This window comes from Brienomyrus brachyistius, chromosome 6 (assembly GCF_023856365.1).
Source record: "Brienomyrus brachyistius isolate T26 chromosome 6, BBRACH_0.4, whole genome shotgun sequence".
Classification (NCBI taxonomy): Eukaryota; Metazoa; Chordata; class Actinopteri; order Osteoglossiformes; family Mormyridae; genus Brienomyrus; species Brienomyrus brachyistius.
In genome coordinates, this window is record NC_064538.1 from 19,297,104 (window position 1) to 19,322,006 (window position 24,903).

A 24,903-nucleotide genomic window follows, 5' to 3' on the forward strand; every position below is an offset into this window, starting at 1 on the left:
CAGCTGCTCCTTTTTCCCAGCGGATGATGTGGTCGACGCCGCTGCCCTGTCACGCCTCAGCCTGCCCGCCTATCTTTCCACAGTCTCGCTACACTGACCCTATGCTCCGATATTCCTCTGAGAGAGAATCGGAGCTCCTCCGTCCTGATGGACGCGGCCAAATCCGGCCTCGGTGCGGCGGCAGCTAGCTGCCGTCTCGGTCCCTTAGGCGGAAAAACTAAATAGTGTCGTTTTCATTTTTTCCGGAAATGTCTTGCTTCTGCTGAGCTGCTTGGAGGAGAGAGAAGGCTTTATATTTGAATAATGTGATCGTGGTTTACTTTGACTAATCTCAGAGACTTCCTACACCTCTAAGGGGTCTAGAAAAAGCTGCCCCAGTGGATGCCTGAATGTTTTGCAATAGCTGGGAAAATTTTTTCTTGTGCTGAATGTGGTGTGGGGGGTTGCCAAGGTGATGGTTGATGCATCTGTGGGGGGGGGGGGAGGGGGGTAGTGTGGATTTTCTCACTGCAGCCCTGCCCCGCTCCATTACCCCTTTTGTGTGGGGCCAGAGGGTGCTGTCAGGGCTTCAGGGCTTTAGACGCCCTGGCGTAAAAATCCCAGCCGGGCCGCACCTAAGCCTGCACCCCTGTCCCAGGAGGGCAGTGCAAGACGGCCGTCTTCCTGTGCAGAAGATTAATGCCCAATTTAGGGGTCAGTGTGGACCCCAATAGCCCCTCGCTGCTCAGCCGGACACCCCATCGAGGAGAGAAGCATGACTTTGCATCTCCATGCCATGACTTCACCGCACGTCAGCCCGATCATCATCCTCTCCACAGGGAGGAGGGAAGGGAGGACGGCTCTGAGTGTGCAGGAATCCCCCCCACGTGTGTCGCAGGCCTGCAGCTGTATTGCTTACATCCCCCGCTACACACTGCCAACACCTGTTAGCACGTCATGCTGCTAATTGGTGCTAATATACACCCCTCCTCCTCCCATCCCATGATACTCAATGAATACTGCAGCATGGCCGCCAGTGCCAGGCTAACGCTGCGTTCCATTTACCTCGGAAGTCGGGAATGATGTCACACCAAAGTTAACCACGTTCCAGTAGAACAACTCAGAAAGCCATTTAGTAATACCAGGGACCTGTTGCAGACAGCAGGATTTCTTGCTTAGCCGGATAACTTTTAAGGTAGCATAGTTGAAATGTCCTTTATCTTCATTCACTTACATTTAGCCCAGACTACCTTAAACACGGTATTTTACTAACACCGTAGCAACACGTCCACAGATAGCGGTTGGACAGTCCTGTGTGTACAACCGATTTAATGAGCCATAAATGAGAAGTAAGTGCTAATAAATGGTATATCAACTACAGCTTTCACTTCTGGTGCAGCCATCTTGAATTCTGAGGTTAGTGTTGTTGAGGTTCCTCTGGTTTCCGGTTGAAATTTCCAGCTAGGAACTGCAGAGTTAGAATGGAATGTACCATAAATCCAGGGGTCTCCTGCCTGCTTCAGCTGCCTGATTCCGACATTCCCACATTGAACTCTTCCGTCTCTGGTACAGAGGTTTCTATTTGTAAATAGAAATACACTAGAAATTTAGACTGTATTTGATGACACATTTGATGACACAATCTCACAGGAATCACAGAGATGCTTCAACAAACACAGCAGTGCTCTATACATATGCATACAGGAAGTCTTCAGGTTGAACACAGCATCCTCTGATCCCTCCAGGAAACAGCGCACAACAGGCTGGTGTGTGATTGTCCAAAACTCTCGACTGAGTTTATTATGGACTTCGCAAACAATGCTCTTTTGTGAAGCTCTAATCTGGTCTGAGGTGCAGTCACATGAGAGCACGCGTGTCCCCATCAGCCAGCCCTTTGGGGCTGGAGGCTGAAGATCTGTGACGTGACTCTGTCTGAAAACGACTCAGATGCACACGAGAAAGGCACCCCCTTACTGTCTGCTGAAATGGACCTCCACTGGAAATGTGATGAAAAAGATTTTGGTCCATATCTCATGAACCCCTCAAACAGTATATGCATGCGCAGGCCCTGATCAAAAACCCAGGGCACTTTCTGGATGTTTCTTGTGTGTTGTACATGTAATATAGTATGCAGAATCACCCCCCCCCCCCCAAAAAAAAAGGGGGGGGGTGGCTCAGCAAGTTAGGACTCTGTGTCTCTGATTGGAAGGTCACTGGTTCAAATCCAAGGGCCGGCAGACTGATGCAGCCCCTTTACCTCCAAGAAAGGCCCTTAACACTGTGGACTGATACTTACTCTCATATGCAAACTGTCTGCGTGTCTCTAAGAGTAAGATGGCATCAGCAAAACAAGAATTTGCTGGGGGCAGCATGTGGCTCTGTGGGCTAAGCCTGGCATCAAAAGGTCGCAGGTTCAAACCCCGCCTCAACCTGTGGGTCCCTGAGCGAGGCCCTTAACCCCCAGCTCCCTGGGCGCTGCTACGGGTGGCAGCCCTTCGCAGACAACTTACTCTATGAAAAAGAGCAAGTTGTGGGAGGCATAAAGACAATTTCCCTGCGGGGATCAATAAAGTATCGATTATTATTATTATTAAATTTCCCCACAGGCATGTCTCCATTATATCTGCAAATATATATTATATTCTTATATATTATATAATGTATTATATACAATATATATTATATCAGGGGCAGCATGGTGGTGCAGTGGTTAGCACTGTTGCCTCACACCTCTAGGACCCGGGTTCGAGTCTCTGCCTGGGTCACATGTGTGTGGAGTTTGCATGTTCTCCCCATGTCATCGTGGGGTTTCCTCAGGGTATTCCGGTTTCCCCCCACAGTCCAAAAACATGCTGAGGCTAATTGGAGTTGCTAAATTGCCTGTAGGTGTGCATGTGAGAGTGAATGGTGTGTGAGTGTGCCCTGCGATGGGCTGGCCCCCCATCCAGGGTTGTACCCTGCCTCGTGCCCATTGCTTCTGGGATATGCTCCGGACCCCCCGCGACCCAGTAGGATAAGCGGTTTGGAAAATGGATGGATGGTTATATTATATCATTATTCCTGTGAATGTGGAGCTGCTCTCTGGCTTCCATAGCAATAGAAGCAAAGAAGCATAAACACAGAGGCAGCCTGCAGATTCACTGCACATCTACAGGACTACAGTCAGAATAACTCAATAATCACTGCAACCATGGAAAGAGAAACCCTCTGTGGGTGGATAAGAGACTCAAAATGAATATCAATAAAAATATGAAAGCATGAGATTAAACATCCAAATCAAAACCTTTGGTGTGTAATTATCTACAGATAAACTTTAAAATGGAATTTAATCAGTATGACTATGCTGTTGAATAGCTGTATAATGCTTCCTATTTAAATCAATGCTCAGTTTATGCAGTCATGTATAATCTCATCCTTTAATCCATTAACTTTATTTAGTTGATCTTTTCTGCTTATAAGGTTTATACTGTATGTTAATAAAATTTGACACCAATAAAAAAATAAAAATCGTTTTTTTTTTTTTAGTTTGTCTTATTATCTATTACTGTAAAAGTGGCAGAAACCAAAGAATAAAATGTAAAAATATAGTTAAAAATGTAAATTAGTGGTGTACAGTATACCCACACAGATCCGGTCCACAGACCAGTTTTCCTGGGTGACGGGATTTAGAGATGGCACCAGCAACTGGGGAGTAAGCAGCAGCCCACCCGTCCCGCTCCGCCCGGAGTCCTCTGCCGTTCTGCCCTCGCCAGCCCATGATCTCTAGTGACCCTCCTCAGAGTAGGGCAAGGCCGAAAATTAGCCTGCCGGCGGCAGCGATGTAACGCCTGTCGTGGCCCAGCGTGGGTCTGCGGAGCTTCAGTGCGTTTCCGGCCGGGGCGACTGAGGAGGGAGCCGTCAGGGACATCAAGTACAAGACAGGCTGCTTTCTAACTTTTGTTTGCCTAGCCAACATGATGCATGAGGCCCATAATGTAGGCAGCCCAGCAGCAAAAAGTAGGAGGGTGCAGGGGGGTGAGATGCAGGGGTGTAAAAGATGCAGGGGGGGGGGTTTTCCTCCATTCGCTTCATGTTCAACAAGGGATGATGTATTTCGCCACGGGTCCTAATAATTGTAATTGTCACCATCTCAAATGAATTGTCTCCGCTCTGACAAAGGGAAGAGCTGCTCACCCCCCAGACACACACACACATTGCTCGCTGTAATAATCCTGTTTTGCGAGACATCAACACCTTTGCCTCTTGATACAAGTATGATTGTTTTTCTTATTCTGGGACAGAGGAGAGGACCACCCCCAGGAGAGGAATGGAGAATGACAGCAGGGCTTGGTCGGTTTTATTTCATGGTATGTATTCTCTGAGGTGTTAATGTCTGTCAGAGAGAGAAAGAGAGAGAGATGTTGAAATGTATGAGAGTACATGGAAGAAAGAGAGAAAGTGCCTCGCACTGGGGTGGTGTCTGACTCTGAGGGTTAGGGCTTTGCGCCTGTGAACAGAAGGTTGTTGGTTCAAATCCCAAGGCTAAAAGAATGACATCACTGTTGCACCCCTGAACAACGCCCTTAACCCTCAATTGCTCTTGAGACAGCTTGACCCTGCTTTCTCAAACAAGAAATGTATGTCACATTGGATGAACTTCTACCATGGCTCTTTTCGGCAAATGAGACTCTAATAAAGCTCACTAGCTTCAGGTTATGTCCAAATTTAATGTGCAATGTTTCACGCAAGGGTAAGCTGTCATCACTAAAGATCTGATCAGTAGGCTGGCAGACAGCTGATTAATGGGCACTGAACCCCCCCCCCCCCCCCCCCCAGAGAATCGGGCCTCTCTTTTTTACCCCTTGCTGGCCTCGTTTTCTCCCCCTGGTCCGTGCAGAATGAATGACACAGATGTTGTTGTAGGGGATGGGACCCCCTCGGTCGCCGTCCCCCTGCTCTGCGCACAGCATGGTGCCTGAAACTTGTTTTTCAATCATTGTTCCCCCCCCCCCCCCCCAACTTCTTTTCGCAACAGAAAAAGGAGAGCGAGAGAAAAGAGGTGGGAGAGAGAGAGAGCAAGAGGTGGAGGAAGCGTGAAGAGAAAGAGGGAGGGAAGGAAAAACACAAAAGGGAGCAGAAGAATAAAAAAAAAACATTCTTTATAACAATCTACAAATAATTTAGCGCAGGGAGGTCCAGGAGTTGTGGGTGAGAGAGCAGCAGAGCTCAGCTCAGCTCACTCGGTGGGCATGGGTTGTCTGGCGTGCCACTGAAGCTCAGTGGAAGCTTCCGGAACAGCGCCCACCATGCGGCTCACTGTCTGGCTGCTGTGGCTGTGCTGGGCGGTCACCTGGGCGCAGCGCTCGCCCCGGTGCCGGTGCCGGTGTACCTGCCCACCTGATCGTCCACGGGCCTCGCTGGGGAAGTCAGCGGGGCTACAGGGAGGTGCTCACGCTAATCACCATCATCATCATCCCCAGAGACCCAGGCCCCACGGGAGGAAGGGTGAGTTCACCATCTCTATGCCTCCCATTGAAGACCTCATCTGGAGATGAAACGGTCTCTTCTGATCCCAGACCTGTGCAGATTTCCAGTTTGGGGTTGTAGGGTGCAGGGCACACATGACTCAGGATTAGGGCATCTTCCACTGGAGGATATTATGGGGTGCCCTAAGAGACATCTTGGTACCACTCGAAGGTCTGCAGATTAGCGGAAGAGAAACCTTAACGTCAGCGGGCAAATCATTGTTAAAAGGTATTTTTTAAAAGTGAAAAAAGTAAGAAATTTTATACATAAAATGTTTCGCAAATGCTCCATGTGTTTTTTTTTTAAAACTAATTGTTTTAAAAAATATTTGTATAGGTTTACTTAACACTTATTTCTTGTTCACTTGTGGTTTTTGTAGTTGACTTTAAATGAATTGTCTACCTGTACAAATGTATGAAAAACAGAATTTGAAATGGCAAAATTAATTTATAACGGAGGCAAATTTCTACATCAGATTTCTGGCAGTCAATCTTCCAGTCTTTGAAATGTCCTTGAATGATATTCCTTCATGTCTGAGATGACAAATAAAACTGATTGCATTTTTTCTACAGTTGTGCCATCATTAATTGATTCAATTATTAATTGACTCATCATTAATGAATTGAACCTTATTGATTCTCCTTTTAAATTTCTATTGACTGTACAATTTAAAATATATTAAAGTTAATTAAGCCAGATTATAAAGCACTTATTTGCAAGCATGAATTTTAATAAGAAATAGGTAACTGTTACAGGACTTGTTATGGGACGAAATGCAACAATTTCCTGTTTAAAGAATGATTATATTTTTGTTGTTTGTAGTTGATAATGGATAAGGGTAATGATCTCCCTCTTTAGTCGCTTATTGTGCATTGCTATGTGCTTATCTGAGGTTTTAAACTAATCTCGGAGTTTGAAATATGAGTTTAACAGTGTTGCTGAACAATTGAAGGCCTGTGAATTGACTGAGGCCAGGAGCGAGTGCCCTCTGACCTTAAACTCTCGATCTGAACCCTAAACTTATACCTTTGAAGTCCCCAGTCTCTAGGGACAAAAGTGCGAGAGTCAGTGGGCAAGGAATGAGTTAGAACTCGGTCTGGACAGATGGGCTGGTGCATTAATGAGACTTAACACTAAAGTGATTGTTTCTGTTTATCCATGCGGCATCTCATACTTTCAATCAATGTTCGTCAGAGTAATTTGAATGAAGAATAATTTTGTTTGAAAGACACACACTTGTGGCCAAAATTGTGGAAACACTTAGCATTTTTGGCATTACTCTTTAAAAATTATTACACAAATATTTGTGGTAATGTTTGTAAACAATCAAAGAATGGGAAACATCATATATTGGATGATTAAATAAGTAACTGGAGGAAAAGTGGACCAAACTTAAGGGCTGCAGTCTCTAAAAATTAAAAATGTTTCTCCAGTTTATGTCCCATTGGGATGAATAGGTTCATCCTTATGTACTTTAAACACTGTCCCTTGAGTTTATATTCCCTCTCTGTAAACCTATTTTGCTTATGTAGCCCCTAAAAGACTCAAGGGATTAAAACAGTCCCTTATTAATTGCATTTGTTACACATTTTAAATGCACATCTTCCCGGTCACCCCTGATATGAAGTTCTTGAAACTCTTACCCTGAGACTCGAAAGAGGGTTATTGTAAAGTGTAGTGACAGCCCCCCCCCCTCCGAGCCCAATCCAAATACGTACTGATCGTCATGGCCTATGTTTAGAGGGACCTGTCTCTCACCATCTCTGTGCCTTTTGTTAGTCACTGAAAGCTGCCCAGTGTTGCAGCCATCCAGCCTAAGTTGTTGGATCAATATTGGCATCCGTCACAGGGACTGGCCCTTTTTGCGAACACAATGCCCAGTTCACTAAACAACAGTTTATTTATGTGTCTTTTTAGGGTGAATGAACTGGCCGGTGGGTTTGTCACAGCTCTGTGTTTTCTGTGCACACAGGCACTAGGGTAATTGGGATAAGCAACCAATAGCCCAGACAGTTACACTCTAATTTCACTCTAGGTTTTAACTCTGTAATGTATCACTCTGCAAAAGCAGCAGAAGCTGAAAGCTCTGACTCACAGATCTTGGCCTTGCAGCAGTAACACTAATATCTGTTTAAATTGAAGTCATCAAATGTAGTCCTACTGTGAAAACTTTCTAACATTTGATTTCCTTTACTTCTCAATTTTAAACTTTTCCTAGTATCTATCTATCTATCTATCTATCTATCTATCTATCTATCTATCTATCTATCTATCTATCTATCTATCTATCTATCTATCTATCTATCATAAATGCTGTACTCCCATCTCAAATTCTGGACTGCTTCTTCAGCGTCATATCGCAGCAAATGTTTCACACGACCTTAAAGTCCCAGTCGCCTCCAGGAGAGGATCATGGTATTTCCACCAATTGTTTTACGAATAACAAAAGCTACTATTTCCACGAGCCGTAGTCGCTTGTCACGACCAAACATTCGGAAATGCATTTAAGGCCGCACGTTACTTTGTTTATTCACTTCTTAAAATGGGGAAAGTGGCGGCAGAATCGTTTTCAGGCGAGCTATACTTGTTCGTTATCGAAATACTTTGGTAGTACTTTGTTGGCACTTGCGGATTTATTGTATTGCTCTGTTTTAAAAATATATATATATATATATATATATATATATATATATATATATATATATATATATATATCTGTTCACTTTTGGGGTTAAATTAAACCAAAAAGTGATGCTGATAATATCTGCGTTAAAATGTATTATGCTGGCAGATTTCATCATGTTCTTAAATCAAGCACATGCTATAGATGTAAAATGTTATAGGTTTGACATATAGGAGACATCGGAAATAAGGAAATGGTTTGTTATATAGCCTACAGTCCTGCTAGTTTGAGGATTGGTAATTCTGGAGGTGGGGGTGTGCCCGGAGCGCTAGCATGTCCCTTAGGTCAAGTCACAGTAAAGTGGGAGTGTCCCAAACCTGGATGTCGTTTTCTTGAATTTGGAGGATGATCAAAATTTGAAGACCGATCACATTCCTGGTCCGTTATCCTACTGGCGGAGAAGCAGAAGTTATTTATTGAAAGATGTGGAGACAAGTTTGTAATGTGCAGGCTGAGTGAGGAAAACGCCGGTGGCTATTCAGAATTGCACCAGGAAGGTACCACACACGAATAGCCCGTGACAGACGGTTGGCCGGGGCGTTTAGTAAATCATCACTTAAGCGACGTTTATTACTTTAAATTGCAAATTAATTATGTTGGGACAATTGCTTCCGAGACTCTGTGTATTATATGGATTTTCCATCATTATTCAAGGTAAGAATAGTTTAATTTATATTTTCTTATTATTTTAAGAACTTGCGTTCTTGTATTATCTTATGTCTTTTGTAACATGTCGATTTATTTAACTTACTGCAGCTTTGTATAAGTCTACGTACAATTTCCTATGACATTCCGTCATTGCAACGTGGTAGAATATTTTAGTCTATTATTTCAACTGTAGTGGGATTATTATCGCATTAAACAATAACTTGTAATTATTCTTCTGCAAAGCAATGCCGAATCGACTGTTATTAAGTAATTTATTGTGACTTACAATGACAACACTGCAGCCACCTTAGCTTGTATAATTTGTTGTATATAGATAATAAGTCTATTATTAGGGAAGAAAGACATCGCGAGATAGAATAGGCATGCTATTCGCTTTTTTCGTGGAATATTTTGTCGAATCCCTGAAATATTGAAATTTTGCGATTAGTTAGAGATGGGTGTAGTTAGACATGAATAGATGGGGGGGCTTTACTGGGGAGGGGGGCAGGGCAAACTTACGTATAAAAAGACATTAATGACTTAAGCCAATAAATACACATTTATTTGGGGGGAGTTTTTTATTGGGGGGGGGGCAACAGTGATGATGAATATAATGATGATTACTTATGTAGTAGTAGGCTAGTAGTAGCAGAAATTCCTGTTGTTAACGTCTGAACCGTGACAAGTTTTCCGCTAACTGCTCGTTAACTGATTCGCATCCTGTTATTGTTATGTTACATGTCATTTTCTATAAAGTATAACTGGAAAGTGCTCTTCCTGGCCTACAATGCGGAACACAGATAGGCTGTTCCATTGACAGCACATACGCTATTGTTCGGCTAATGCATTTGCAGCGCTCCGCAGTCGCAGTAATAATCATGTAATCATGATCATCGAGATCATTTACAGCAAGACCCATATCCTGTTTTTGATTTAACCGGTGTGACTATTAGTCTGTTTATGTTTCGTATTGTACAAAAAGTGTCCAATATTGGCCTACAGCATAATTTTTAATGCTTCACTTTTGGGTTTAAACTTTCTCCGTTGTTTAGAGCTATGTGGAGTGAATTCTTTAATGGCTTTTTTTAACTTTCAAGTTTAGTTTCATATTATAAGGAGAATCACATGTCTGACCCTAGCAGATGCTTTTTAAACCGCACAGAATTTCTCTGTATGTAGGCCAAAAGCGTTTCCGTAGCGGAAAGCAAAGGAAATTATTGACCGTGGAGATTTCGCCAATTCATCACATTCAGGTTTTTATTTTCCTCCGATTGTACACGTTCCTTTCATATTTTAGAAGTAATCGTTTTGTTTTTGGTATTTTTTTTATTCTGTACAATTAGTTATCTACTTTCTGTTCTCAATATTCCGGAAATTTTATTTCCAAAGACAATAGACCGCTATTTTTTTTAGGGTGTGACTTTTGCCAGGATTGTGACCTTTATCACATTCCAAACATCTGCATCGTAAACGTGCCTTTGCCGACTCGGATACAGCGAATTCTCTCCAAAACAATCTGCAGAACGCCATGTACCAAGCATAGGGGTTGACAGCTCTCTGACTAATGAGCGGAAACGAGGACAAACTAAATTCTTGGTATATCGATCTATGAAGAAACACCTTCGATTCCACATGTAGGCCCATAATGGGGCACTGTTAGACCGGACAGTAATGAAATACTGGCTTTCAGTACTGGCCATCTGGCGTACCGGACATTTTCCCAGCAGACCAATGGGTTTGTGGGCCAGTGGCAAAAGTTATTACGGGGGTTCCTAAAGTCCAGGGTCAATTTTTAATCCCAGTCAAGCCCTGTCAGCTGTGAGTAACTGCTCAAATAGCACATCACTGTCATTCTATGATATCTCTGGACAATAGGTACATTGTCAGGGGGTCCAATTTTAGTTGTGACGTTGTGTCCAGGTGACAGGATTTCCTCTCGATGTTTGGTATGTATTTGGGTAAAGAGGTCTTTGTTTCGTACAGGGGTGGGGCAGAACCCAGCACCACCCTCATCATAACCACCACAATATTCTTCCTCTCTGGAAGCTGCCAGGCTGTGTTTATGAATCCAGTATGTCAGGCAATTAAAGGAAAGGAGTGTGATTTTATCTACATTATTACTTAATGCCACCCTGACTGGCACACTCTACAGCTATTATGGCATCAGATATTTACATGAGGCAATTCGTGGGAGATACTTAAGGGTACAACTGATTAACCTTGAAATGGTTGACATATATAAATCTCCCTGCCCCTCACTGCAGAGTATGTTAAAGATACATTTGTGTGATCCAGTGTCTTTTTCAACATACTCTGGTCTTCTGTACATCCTCCTCTGTTTTTTAACCTGTGTAATGGTGCCTTCCTGTGTTTTTCTTCCTATAAAATAAACGCATCCAGTTGCTTTTGAGAGTGTGACAGTGGCATGATTTTTATATTTATAACAGGCTGCAGGCTGAGTACTCCGGTATGCTGATATTAGTCCTATTTATTTAATTTTTTACGTGTGACTTTTTTATGCTGCCTTGCTATTTGGTCTAGGTGATTGGGTTGCTCTAACTATGTTGTGACTTTGTTGTGCCGCATGGCATCATGGGAAACTGAGTCTAGGTGTCAGAAGTAACTTGTATTGTGTCAGGAACTGGGGACTATGTATCCTGTTTATGAAATAAACCTGAAAACATGGACTCCACCCTTACCGGGATAACTGGTTAGAAAATGGAACAGTGAAGGAAGAATGGTGAAATACGTATCGATGGAGATAATGCATAAGGTTTGGTTTGTTTAATTTTGGCTATCAGCTCTCCTGCACTCGTCTGTGGATTTTTACTATTCCCTCGGGCCAGGAAATTAACTGGAGATAAAACTATGACAGTCTGCCAGAGAAAATTATATTGTTGCTATTCCTATTGTCCTTCATTTTAAGCATTGAAGGCTCTATTGATTTTTGCTCACTTCAGGGGAATTATGATTTAGTGTATTAGGCTGATAATTACACATCATTACCGCTACTTACTGAGGAAATTACTAATGTTCAGGATGACTACCATAATCATCATCATCATCACAGGAGGTTCCTCTATTAACTGTCCGGCTGGCGACCTTCTGCGTTCCAGGCTTAAAGGCTCGCTCTTGGGAAACCCCGCCGCGCATCGTGCACCACCCGTCCGACGTGGTGGTGAAGGTTCACAGTCCCGCCACGCTGTCCTGCCGGGCGGAGGGCTTCCCGGAGCCCACCATCGAGTGGTACCGAAACGGCCTACCGGTGGAGACGGACAAGCAGGCCGGCCAATCGCAGCCCGTGGTTCTGCCGGAGGGCAGCCTCTTCTTCCTCAGCCTGGTCCCCGGGAGGCGGGGTCAGTCCCAGGAGGGCGTCTACACGTGTGTGGCCCGGAACAGCGCGGGCAAAGCCGTCAGTCGCAACGCCTCGTTGCACATCGCCGGTAAGACGAAGGCTCGCGCTGTAAACTAGAGACAGTCACGCGGCTGCCCACGCGCTTCTTCCGGCTGGCGGCGGCGCTTTAAGATGACGGCTGTTGCCGCGACAACCGTGTCCTTATCGCGCTCGGCTGAAACAAAAATCAGATTGTAACAGTGCTCGAGAAAGGATATTTGAAACCGGAGCTGGAATGCTTGAACCCAGACAAAGGAGTTAATCAAGGAATGAAGATTGTGTAGCAGATTAGTTCGGGATTAAATGTCAAATGTTTGTAGGCACCCCCACCACCCTAGGGGCAAAAAACAATAATTACACCCCCCCCAACATCACGCTCTGTTTATCCCCAAATCAAAGTTTTCATGTCCTCGCTGTGTAATGAGTCTTTTTCGGAACTATTTCAGATAGTTATATTAGTTGTCTTTCTTTTTCCTCTGTTTTGTTTATTTTGCTTATTTCAGTCACGCACAGGTGATTAAGTGATTAAAAAGTGTTGAGCAGACCCTGCACTTGATTATTTCACTTTACGATTTTTATGTAAACTTGAGAGCATGAATGACCAGCTGTCTATCAGTGTTTATGCCTCTGTAGTGTAAAATAGGAGGAAATGTATTTAATCATCAGGACAAAGGCTTCAGGCGGAAACTTCGTGCTTTAGCAGAATAAACGTTTCCTTTTGGTTTTTTACTATATCCACAATGTAATGGACATCATTATACAAACACTATTTACATGAAGTCAGCCAGGCACCACGGAGTAATAATTCGGCATTAACCAATGCAATACTCAGCAATATGGGAATGTCCACAGTATCATAGCCTCCTAAACTGAAGGAGTTACTCACTCTCGTGGAACTATACAGTAGAAGAAATATCACAATAAAAGATTTGAGCTCTGCTGGTAATCAAACTAAGGATCTTCTGTTTACTGGACTCAGCTTTGACCCACTGCGGCACAACACGAGAGGCGTAACGGGCAGGACCATATTACAAGAGTAACGAAATATTGTTAGCGAGGAGCATGAATAGTGTTGCCCTTCAATCTGGGAGTACAAGCCAGCGGATGGTTATATGTTGCAGCTCTGCGCGATGAGTTTCTCATCCAGCCGAGCAACGTGGATGTGGCAGTGGGAGACATGGCTGTCCTTAACTGCACCCCCCCTATTGGGCACCCAGAGCCCAACGTCACTTGGAAGAAGGATGGGATCCTACTTAGCGACATGGATGAACGTTTCACAGTAAGAAAGCGAATTAAAACAGCCTCTTCTTAGCAAGAGAACCATAAAAAAAAGACTATTATGTTGCGTGACTTTTTCTGTATTCCCTATGTATTGAATTTCTTAGAAAGAAAAATCTCTAAGAAAATAAGGAAACCGTTTTTTCCCGTAATAAAATTTGTTAAAACATTTTCTGTGCCTTATATTGATTTTCTGAAGAGAAGGAAATTGTCATTTATCAGAAAAATGACTTGGATTGCAGGGGACTGAAACAGAATAACGGATGGATTTGATGTTGTGTCAGTCTATGTCCACCAGAGGACACTGTCGGACCAAAGTTGTCATTTTTTCCCCCTTTGCGCAGGTATACAATGGGAAGTTAGTAATTGCGCCGGCTTACAAGAATGACACTGGAGTGTATGTCTGTGTGGCATCAAATAGTGTGGGGGTGAGAGAGAGCAGAGGGGCCAGACTGTCGGTTTTAGGTAAGTCAAGCTGCTCTTTTTTCAAACTCCAAGTGTAGTGCTCGTTGTAATACTGTCCAGCGAAACTGATCACTCATGTCCCACAGCAAAGCCAGTATTCTTGCAAAAGCCTGAGGACACAACAGTGAATATTGGGGACGTGGCACAATTCTTCTGCCAGGTTCAAGGAGACCCAATGCCATCAGTGAAGTGGAACCGGAACCAAGGCTCGCTGCCCAGTGGGAGGTCAGACTGGATGATTGCACCGTACAGGTTTTTATAATGGTCCTGCTCAGCCCACCACTAACTGGATGACGATGTCTTGTCAGGTACATAGTGAACCAAGACCAAAGTCTTCAAGTCCACTACGTGACAGCCCAGGATGCAGGGCAGTACACCTGTACGGCCATCAACGATGTGGGCGAGTCGTCCGCCAGTGCCTTCCTGACTGTGCAACGTTAGTTCGCTGACGCTAAGCCTCACCTTTATGTCGATGTTGGGTTCAGTTAGTGCAGCATCCCAGCTAAAAAATGGTGTGGTCCTCCTACAGAGGCAGTGAGTCCTGGGGAGAGGGACCTGCACAGGGAGCTGTCAGCTCTACGTGTGGACCTTGAGGATGTGAGTGTGCTGCCCCCTGCCTCCAGCCTACTGCAACTGCAGTGGAGGGTGAGAAATGTCCCAATGCTTCTAGATCTTGGAAATGTTTTGATCCAGCCTTACAGCTTAGTCCATCTTGTACGAGTGACACCTAACAGGACAACGTGAGAGGCTTTGAAGACAAAACCACATATTCTCAATAGGTATGTATCTCATGTTACCTTTCTTCCTTGAGTCCACAGCTGCAGCCTTCCTGGCCACAGCCGCATCATCTGGACGGCTTTGAGGTCCTCTTCCGCTCTCTCCTCCCTGCCAGCTCCGAGTGGGTGGCGAAGAGGGTGTCCCCACCTCACCTACAAGCCGTGGTTGGCCCCCTGAAACGGGGATACAAGTACGAGTTCAAAGTGCGGCCCTACAGCAGCAACCTGTACGGCCGCGAGAGCAACACCAAGCACCTTCGGGTTCCAGAGCTAGGTGGGAACTCCATCACGCATCACTGTTTAGCACACATGAGCATCTTCATGAATTCTTTGGCCTAGTGTGTGGTTGGTTACTAGACTGAAGCAGTCACTGCATGGTTTGAGCGGAGGAGAAGTTCAAGGAACAAGTACACAAGGAGATCTAATTCAGATGCCAACAGGGTGTATGTCATCCAGTGAGTGTGTGATGCTCTTTTAGTGCCTAGCTCACCCCCTGGTGGAATCGCTGTGACGATGGCCCTGGACAGAAACAATACCATCCGAGTTAGCTGGGATCCGCCTCCACATGAATCTCACAATGGGATCATTCAGGGCTACCAGGTAAATGCTTTTCTGTCGCTGATGATGTCACAGTGATGTTCCGTGTTGGTGAACTGTAGCCGTCAGACTAATCGGCATTATTTCTGCTTTCCAGGTGTGGTGTGTGCAACCAGAGAGTCAGAAATCCCTCAACTGGACAGTGAACAGCGCCACCCACAGCCTCGAGATTACGACCTTTGAGCCGGGGAAGCAATACTTGGTCAGAGTGGCTGCCGTGAATGGGGCTGGAGTAGGAGTGCAAAGTGACCCAAAGCAGCTCACCATAGGTCAGTGACATCAGCAACCCACCATGGGATTTGGCGATCCTACGATATGGGGGCATATACAGGGGTGGGGCCATGGGGTACTGCCCCCGGTGAAAGCTGATTGGTGCCCCAAGTGTTCCCTTTCCTGTCGCTCACTGACTCAAAGCACATTAATGGTTAATTATAAGATTGGCCCCTCTGTATGAATTATGGCCGCTTTTATGCCATCCCACCTTACAAAATCCAAGAATCACCCACGGCAGGATGCAGTGGGTGGGGGACACGTTTAGGCGTCAGACTCGACTCACCCCTACACTGCCTCTCTCCTCCAGAGCCCCAGCGCTCCCTGATCCCTTTCCAGAATGACTCTGACATCCTGACACGGGCCTTGGCACTGGTTCGGGACCCAGTGTTCATCGGTGGTATTGGCGCCCTCTTGTGGTGCATCCTGATGGTTACGGTGGTCTGCCTGTACCGACGGCACACAAGGCCCACCCACCTGAGAGCCAGACACCGCAAATCTGCAGGTGATCATTATGTCTCCACTGATTTATATTTCACACCTTCAAAGCCATCTTTCACAGTACCTTTATACTTAATGAAATAGATACTAGATTAATTAATTTAAATATAAGCCTTATTAGATCTTATTTAGATCTGATTCAGATTTATTTACAATAAAATGTTTACAAGATAAAATATACATGGAATTCTGTATGTTTGCAGCTGGGTATAATGGAAGTAGCTGATGAAACGTAGCTATAGCCTCCCTCAGTTCTCCTTATTGTTGATATCAGTTATTTTATCTCTTCACTGACAGGACTTTACCGACTGGCTACTGAGGACCTCATCATAAAGCACAGGTTTGTAAGATATTGGACATTTCAGTGCTGTCTACATATACTGCATGCAGTGTATACTGGAATCCTACTTTCCAGTGAAACTGGAACCCTGAAACATTGAAGCATCTCACCGCTAACAGCTAATTAAGACTTACACAGCTTTTGTTTGTTTGTGACGTAGCTAATAATGTTTTACATGTAAGGGTGATGGCCGGATTGTTGAAGTTATTGTGACACGTTGTCGAGTTTGGAAGGAAAGCTGGACTGAACTGGTTATTGTTGAGATTAAGGCTCAACGTTCCGCCCTGTGATTGGCGCTCTGTAGAATGGCCACCCCAGACTCACCATGGATGCCAGGTATCTGGAGATCCCCTCAGAATACTGAACAGTACCAGAGCCTCTGGGTCCAGAGTAAGGACAGTCCAAGCTTCCAGAAAGCCAGTGAGTCGATGTCTGTTGCTGTTGATTACCATAGTGCTCATTTGCCTACATGTGCTTGTATCAGTATCTGATAATTTTTTCCATTTCTCCTGATCCCAGCTCTGCCGGTGACTGAGAAGAAAGACCCGATCCCTCTGGATACCGCCGTCCCCGTGGTGTCCGACAGCTGCGGGGTGTATGGAACCTTCTACGTGGACCTCACCTCCAACGGCCTCAAGACGTTCAACAGCCCAGCTCAGCGTCCCAAAGTGGCCCACAAAGGTCTGCAGGCTCCTGAAACAGCGGGGCTTTCTCAGCCTGTGCTTAAAATTCCCATCACCCAGGAGAGCCAGCCGTTGCCATGGAAACATGCCCTACCCATCCAACCCAGAATGGGAGTGCTCAAGGAGTCCCGGGAGAAGGGTCACAAGCGAGGTGGGATCCTGATCTGTCACGGAGAGGCGACTCATCTGTCTGGGACCGGTCCGGCCACCCGCAAGGTGACTAAGACCTCCATGGCTTGTCTTTCAGAGCTCCACGCCGTCAACAGCGCCCCCCTGGTGCCCATTCGGCAGCAGTCGATGGCTCTGCAGACCTCACCCAAAGCCCATTTGCAGAGGCGTAGCCATCACACACCAGGTAACTTAACGCATGGCATGGCCGTCTCTCATTGTTTTAAGTGTTGAAGTGAACCAAATTTTATCCAAAAGCTACTCTATTATAAGTGGCATGGTGGTTCTGCCGGTACTCTTACAGCTAGAATTGGAGGGCTTAGCCTTTTGCAGGTTCAAACATACTCGTAGATGAACTGCTAACTGTCAAATGCCCATAACATATGTATACCCTCTATGAAGAAGCGACACCCCATCCAGATTCCTCATGTCTTTCGCCATGTTTTGTAGGACAGGCTCCAGCTCACATGGGCCTTGTACTAGATGAGTGGTTCAGAAGATGCTTGAATGATATAATCACACCAGAATAATTTTACTCAAGTAGTGCACAACATTTGCTGTATTTTCAGCCACCACTAGATGGTGCTCTTTATGAAAACAAAAAAGGGCTCAATTTGTGCCCCAACGCAAACCAAGAGCACCCTCTAGTGGGGTGAAAAGATACAGAAAATGGTTCACGAAGCTTCATTTCGACATCACTAGTTTGACCTCATAACTATTTTTTATCAAAGATCCGTTACTAAACTATGACACCTACTGCTGCTATAATGGACAGTTGTTCTCCATCCCGATGCCATCTTGCTCCTTTCTCTTGCTTATGCAGGTGGCCAATTAGAAGGTTCTTCCAGGCTCTTGCATTACTCTGCATCGGTGCATCTGATCGACATGTTGCCACCAGCGACCCAGAGCCCACTGGATGAGACCCGCAGCCTGAGCTCAGAGGAGGGGTGAGCTCGCTTTCTCTTCCCTCTGAGGTGATCGAGGATGCAGGCATACAGGCTTCCTGCTAGACCGCTCAAACTGCTGCCTTTTGAAGCAGGCCGGAAGGCTATATGATGCTTATCCACTGGACAGTTTGTTTATTCAATAACCACCAAACAGATAAAAGCCTTGTAAGCCTTTAACCACCAACATGATTTAAGCCTGGCGGCAGGAAACCACACAGACCCAGGGATTTACATTAATGGAGACGGGAGGTGCTGGAGAAATGACCCACAGGGCTCATTAGAGAAGCAGGAGGTGCAGTGATTTGTGGGTAAAAGAAGCCAGTTGGGTTGGCTGGAGGAAGTCTCTCAGCCTTGTGGTCGGACATGAGAAGCGTAGGTTGCCTCGTGGGTCTGTGAGATAAGATCTGGACGGCAGTGCTAGTTTGCCGGTTTTGATCCATCAGGAACATTATTCTTGTTCCAGGTCCAGCCGCTCCACCAAGCTGACGGCGGACAGTGCCTCGGTGCTCTCCATGTGCCCCGCGCCTCCTGCCTCTACCGCTGCCTCCGACTGCCTCTCGGTCTCCTGCCGGCCTTATAGCCGTCTGTCCACAGCCTCCTTCTGCATGTCCGTGGACGGCAACCAGGACATGGCCCTCGCTGCCCAGGAGGTGGCGCAGTACCTGGAGTTAAGCCCCAAGATAGAGAGGCGCAGGTAGGATCGCATTTGCAGGCCAGGTTAATCAATAGTACGATCACCGGGATTTTGTGTTACAGGCCTGTTATCGTTTGTTTTCCCTCTATTCTTAGCTTAATAGCTATACAGCCTTTGTTGTAATGGATTGTTACCTAGCAGTTTTAATGCTGGATTGTGTATGTTGTACATGGGAATGTCCCTGAATTTGTAAATGTGAAGAAGTATAGCCATTTAGACACTGTATTAAGACTTTACAGTCTCCAGTGTTTGTTTAAACTAAAAATGAAAAAAATGACAGCAGTGAACAAAACCAGGTAATCTGGCAATGCAGAAAAATGCAGTGTAAAATGGTTAATAAGAATAGGGGCCTTGTGCAACCAATCAAATAAAGTCACCTGACTCACCTACCAGAGACTGCCTGTGGCCACACCCCCAACATATGCTTGTATACTTTTAAAATACGTGAAATGAGGGAAGTAACTTGCTTTGTTAATATTTTGTACATCATGTGGCGGACAAGGAGACACAGGAGACAAGGGTGCAGAGATACACTCCGTAATAAGGGGAAAAAGTTGGGCCAGTCTGAGGATTTTTTTCGGGTGAACAGCATATGAGGGACAAGCCTTATCATTAGCCAATGATATGTTTTTAATCAGTGATAAGGGAGGCGGCACTCTGGAGGCCAATCAGCTTTCAGCTGGGGTCAGTGACCCCTGTGGCCCCGCCCCTAGGAAAATAGGAAACTTAGGCAATAGAGGTCAATGAGTTGGCGGCAGTATCTTCTATTAATAATAACTGGCTGGTCATTGGTCGCCAGTCATGTCCTGTGTGCTGCTGATCTCCCCCTGATGGTGTGTGATGGAATTGCAGCAGTTGCATCACAATCATGTTAACGCACTTCCCCCTTTGTTTTCAGGATCCTGTCAGAGAGCCCCGTGTCCCTGCCCCGCTCTTTTACACCCACACCCACCTTTGGCTACATCTGCGGGCCCCTGACCTCCGACCTGGATGCCGAGGACCCTCACGAAGACACGGGCAGGTTGCACCATCCCGTCGCGAGGCGAGTGGCACTGAGGAGCACACCCTCTTCTTGCTGCAGCGAATGGGAAGACTCACTCTGGAATGGGTGGGGCTCTGTTACCAGTAGCAACATGCCCAGCGCGCGCACCAGCATCATCAGCTCCTCTGATGGCTCTTTCATGACTGACACCAACTTCGCCCGAGTCCTGGGTACAGCTGCGGAGTCCATGGGCGGCACCAGTTTGTCAGGTACGGTTTGCCTGGAATTACAAATGTCCCATTCGTTAAGATTACTATTTTCCTAGTTGTTTTTTACCTCAGCGACGCATGATACCACTCCATAAAATCTATAAAACGTTATAGTTTTAGTAATCCTTGTGATCATCATGCTGAATCCTGTCTGAGTGACGCTAAAACGTTAGCAGGTTTCCTCGGAGGAATTCACAGCCCAGACCCAAAATCCATGAATCCAGTTTTGCATATCATCGCTGTTCAGTGAAGCTTGAAAAATGCATTTTCACAGAAAGTTCCTCAACATAATAAACCTAAAACAGCACAGTGAGACAAATAGGAGTTTATTTTTGCAAAGCCATCAGTGAATAGTTTTAAATGGACTTGTTCTCAGCAAAGCAAATATGCCACAGTGTCAGCAAGAACCAAGCTAGCATCACTTCATATTCACAAATGAGGTTAGTTAGCTACCTATCTATCATCGATATGCTATTAAAATTAGAGATGTAAAGTAATCCATTCGAATTACCGTCATAAACGCAAATGTTAAATAGTACAAACATAAATACTTGTTAAACAGATGACGTCATAAAATATCTCGTCATTAGTGAATTAGATATCAAATGCTATCAGTCAACAGAGGAAAATATTTCACCGAGAGTCAAAATTGTCAAACAGTGGACATACAGGGTTTTTACTGGACAGTGACCCTTTGGCCACTAGGTGGCAGTCATTGATTAGAACAAAAATCTATTGTTTCCGAGCTTGTTTTACTATATTTGATGGTAACAATCAGCCTAAGATGAATGAAGCATTCAGTTTTTAGCTGTTTTGTGTTTTTCTTTTGTTTTTTTGTCTTTATTTTGCAGATGACTTTTCAAATTAATGATATAGCAACTTTGAAGTGAGTTTTATTTATTAGTAGATTTTCATATTCATTTCAAATCTGATAAATAAATACAGAACATAGCTACAGTGGACAGACACGCTCTGAGCGCTTAGGCGCCAGACAGACGTGAGAATTTTCGTACTTGCATTTATTCTTGCTCTGCTTCACACCTTCCCAGAGGAGCTCGTATCCAAACTTTTAAAAAAGTGTTCAAAAAAAATTCTGTCTTCTGAGATACTACTGAAGGGGTCGGCTTCAAATATTTTGTGGGTTTCGTAGACTCCAGAGGACGCCCTCTGGCCCTGCTCTGGGCCAGCTCTCGCTGCCGGACCCTCTGTCCTCTCACATTCTCTCCTCTCCCTACGTACGCATGAATAATCACATTTCACTCCAGCCTTGGCGTACCAATCCGACTGTGCCTATGTAGGGCAGCTCCAGGCCGTCTTTGGTAACCGAACTACAGGTCTTTAAGCTCAATGGGGCCTGATGGGGCCCAATGGGCCCCCAGGGGACCCAAACTCGCCCAGCATATTCGGGTTTTACTTGGCCCGACTTTTTCATGCATCGGTTGTGTTTGAGTCCGGCTAGTTTTACAAGTTACGATTGCCTAGTTATGCTTTTCAAACATCGCATTTGCATGTAAGACAGTGTATGAATGTGTGTTTTTTGTGTGTTTGAGTCTACATAACACTCATGGGGCCTGAACGCAATGGCCCCGGCTGGGGTCTAAACTTAACACCCTGCCGGTGTCGCTGTCGGGGATACCTGGTGGTCTCTGTTGGGGAGGAAAGAGTGGGGTCTTCCCCGTCAGCGATGCCCCGACACCATCTGGGCCTGGTGGGTCGTTTGGGCCACTTTAGTGGAGTCTGCTGGGGTGTCTGGCCTATTTGACCGGGGCGGGACGGCTGGGGATCTGTGAGGTCCATGACAGGGATCCACGGGAGGAACGTCTGATTGAGGTCACACTCTATCTTCTGGCACATTGTCGCTCTGACAGACAGGGGGCGTGGTGTAGGGCATCACTCAGCGGCTCTCAGCAAATTGATCCGCCCCAGCCGCCTCCGTCCCCGATAGCGTCTCCTAATCAATCATGTCTCCGCAGTGCCAGCTTGACGCGGCCCCCCCTATTTGTCCGGGGCAAAGTTCTGTCCTATTTACATGTTTGTCCTTCACTAGCAAAACAACTTGCAGCTCGGTGAAATCAGGCAAACGAAAATAGTCGCTGTTAATTACACTGTGGTTGTTTTTGTCTTGACTGGGAGTGTAAATATCCAACGACCTAAAAAAAAAAACAGAACAAAAAACGACCCCCAGATGCAGGCTTTTAGAGATTCCTGAAGGATTCGGGCGTGAACTGTCTCAGCCAATTAGATTTAAACGGCTAAAGGATTACAGAACTAGTGTTGCAGAAGCGAGCTGACAAGAGACAAACTAGCAGAGAGAATATAATTATCAACTCATGCATTATTCAGACTTTGTGTGTTGAAACATTTTTATGACTCGTCTTCCCCCCCCGTATTTCTGCGAATGCAGAGTTCTCGCCCTCTGCCTCTCCCCTGAGCTCCTTCTTCCCTACGAGGGAGTGTTTCGGGGATCTTGATCCCCTTCCGGTGTGGAACTGGAGCACAGCCTGGATGGAAGAAATGGAGGCGCATCTTCGTGCCTCCAGGGCGGCGCCAGTGAGTCCAGGTCCAAACTTCATGCCAGACACTTTGGGTCATCGACAGGATGACAGGATGAGGGCGGTGTTTCCGGATGGACAGGGCATCAACAAAATGCACTCCCGAAGATGATTGGCTTCTGCTACCATCCGCTGAATATCTGCCTGCTTCAAGCCAGCACTGGTCAATGTACTACATTTCCCAAAATACCTCAGGGCAATATTACGTCAGCTAAATCTTCCCCGTATGACCTGGGTTTACTGTTTTTTAGTGAGGAGTTGAACAGGAGGCCATATAGAAGTAATCATAATAAAGTTTTTGAGAACACAAAAACACAAGAAGAGAACATGATGGATTGCTCTGGAAGTTCTTTCAGAGTGTGTATCACTGTTTCTCTTTTCTGTGATTCTGTCCATTTCTGCTCTTAAACAAGATGAATATGATCAAAGCAGAAACTGTATATTTCCTCTCACTTGCAATATGCTGTACAAATCTTTTTTCAGCAGTATTATTATGTTTTCAATTATTCTTTTCTTCGGATGATTTATTTTTTCCAGAAAATACTGAGAGGAATGGAGATCTACTGTTCAAAGCTTATATTGCACGTTTATGTTTGCTCCTGTTTGATGTCTGTGTTTTAGGACTCCATTGTTTCTCTTTGGAATCTTACTCTGTAGCTGTATTTGATGAGCATTGCCGTTTTCTTTTCTGTTCATATGTTTACGGGAAAACGAATATATAACTAAAAAAACTTTTTTAATATTATAATCCTATAGTGAGCAAGATAAACGTGTATAAATGGAGAAATTAGTGAGGGATGTGCTGAATTTGTAAAGGTTTGTATTTTATAAAATAGATTGTCTCAGTAGAACTGGGCTAATATTTGTCTCACGGGAGATTGCGTGGTTAGATATTTTTCTATTATTATCATATTACCTTGAGAATGGTAGTTTTACACTTTGCATTTTGTTTCTTACACTGTGAGCTAACCATGGTTTTCTGCTTGTGGCCTTACCGATGGAAATAAAGGAGCCATGTGACATCACCATGCCGGGTGCCCTGGCGGTGCTGAGCCCCATGTCATGTTCCCCCTCCGGCCGGGTGGCAGGCCGGGTATGTCAATAGCCATAAACTCACAAGCCTGGACCACCGGGTCAAAGAATGAAACCGAAATCACGTCTCGCATCTCAGCTGCCACCCTCCCCCCGCTACATCACCACCCAACCCCCAAATCTCACACTGGGCAGATATCATGATAGGCTATGCCCCCCCCCCCAGGTCCTATTAACATATGTTCCCTATGGTTATGCTGCTGGTCAGGGGCATTAAGGTGTCCCCCCTTATATTATACCATTTTGTAATATTACGTATCCAAAGCCCCAGGTAAAGTGCTGGGCCCAGTGAACCTGCCAGGGTACCCATGGCCCTGCTGCACTCCCGATTTCAGCACAGAAAAGGGTCTGCACCACAATCAGGGTCCTCATCCTGGCACTATCATGTGTGTGAAGCCTGTCGCTAATCCCCTGACCCATTTAGTCAGCCGGTGCACAGTGCACCTACTTCATCTCCCCCCCCGCAACCCACAACCGGCTGTTTCTCTGATGATTTCACTTAGCACTAATCTCAGAATGACGACAGAGTGAGATCCAGTTCTGGCCTTTCCAGCAGCCCCCCCCCCCCCCCCCATTCATATTTTGTTTTTCTAATGAAAGAAGAAGATACTGCGAGAGCCAGTACTCTGCTACAAGGCACTTTGCGTTTGAATTAATTACTGCAGAATGCCGCCACATTCGGAAAAAGCCATTAAGATGCACACTTGCGATACATACTTACATTTAGCATGCTGAAAATGATGTGCTCAACTGCGAGCAAATAATGGAAGCCACGTCCAGGAGACTTCAAAGAAATGTTCCCTTAATCACATGAAAAAACACTGCCAGTCTATCGTGTATCAAAAAGCAAACGTGCCACAGCTTTTAGAAGTTAATAATTATTCGCATTTCAAATTATCCCTCCATCTTGCAGCTACTTCTGAATGCAATCCTGGTGGCAGGTGCCCGGAGCCTATCCTAGGCAGCACAGGGCACGAGGCTGGGGTACACCCTAGATGGGATGCCAGTCCATTGTAAGACATTGTAGCATTTTCCATTGGCAGACAATATTCGATTCATACCGCGAGGAGACACTAGTTA

At 45.3% G+C, this 24,903-nt stretch overlaps 2 protein-coding genes across 3 annotated transcripts in view; both read left to right on the forward strand.

Moving 5' to 3' along the window:
* mmp9 (matrix metallopeptidase 9) overlaps nucleotides 1–24,903 on the forward strand; it is a 278,561-nt gene that overhangs the window by 8,656 nt on the left and 245,002 nt on the right. The window lies entirely within an intron of this gene.
* robo4 (roundabout, axon guidance receptor, homolog 4 (Drosophila)) lies at nucleotides 4,296–23,756 on the forward strand. Of its 2 annotated transcripts, XM_049017723.1 has the most exons (20): nucleotides 4,296–4,325; nucleotides 4,994–5,463; nucleotides 11,932–12,258; nucleotides 13,331–13,488; nucleotides 13,832–13,952; nucleotides 14,039–14,177; nucleotides 14,261–14,388; nucleotides 14,482–14,597; nucleotides 14,771–15,002; nucleotides 15,207–15,328; nucleotides 15,423–15,594; nucleotides 15,906–16,100; nucleotides 16,394–16,436; nucleotides 16,741–16,856; nucleotides 16,956–17,270; nucleotides 17,367–17,474; nucleotides 18,111–18,234; nucleotides 18,698–18,928; nucleotides 19,827–20,179; nucleotides 22,584–23,756. In XM_049017723.1, the coding sequence occupies exons 2-20, from the start codon at nucleotides 5,265–5,267 to the stop codon at nucleotides 22,841–22,843; spliced, it is 3,459 nt and encodes a 1,152-aa protein (XP_048873680.1). In that variant the 5' UTR covers nucleotides 4,296–4,325; nucleotides 4,994–5,264; the 3' UTR covers nucleotides 22,844–23,756. The 2 variants fall into 2 exon arrangements, with proteins under 2 accessions (XP_048873680.1, XP_048873681.1); XM_049017724.1 differs by lacking the exons at nucleotides 4,296–4,325; nucleotides 4,994–5,463 and adding an exon at nucleotides 8,190–8,821.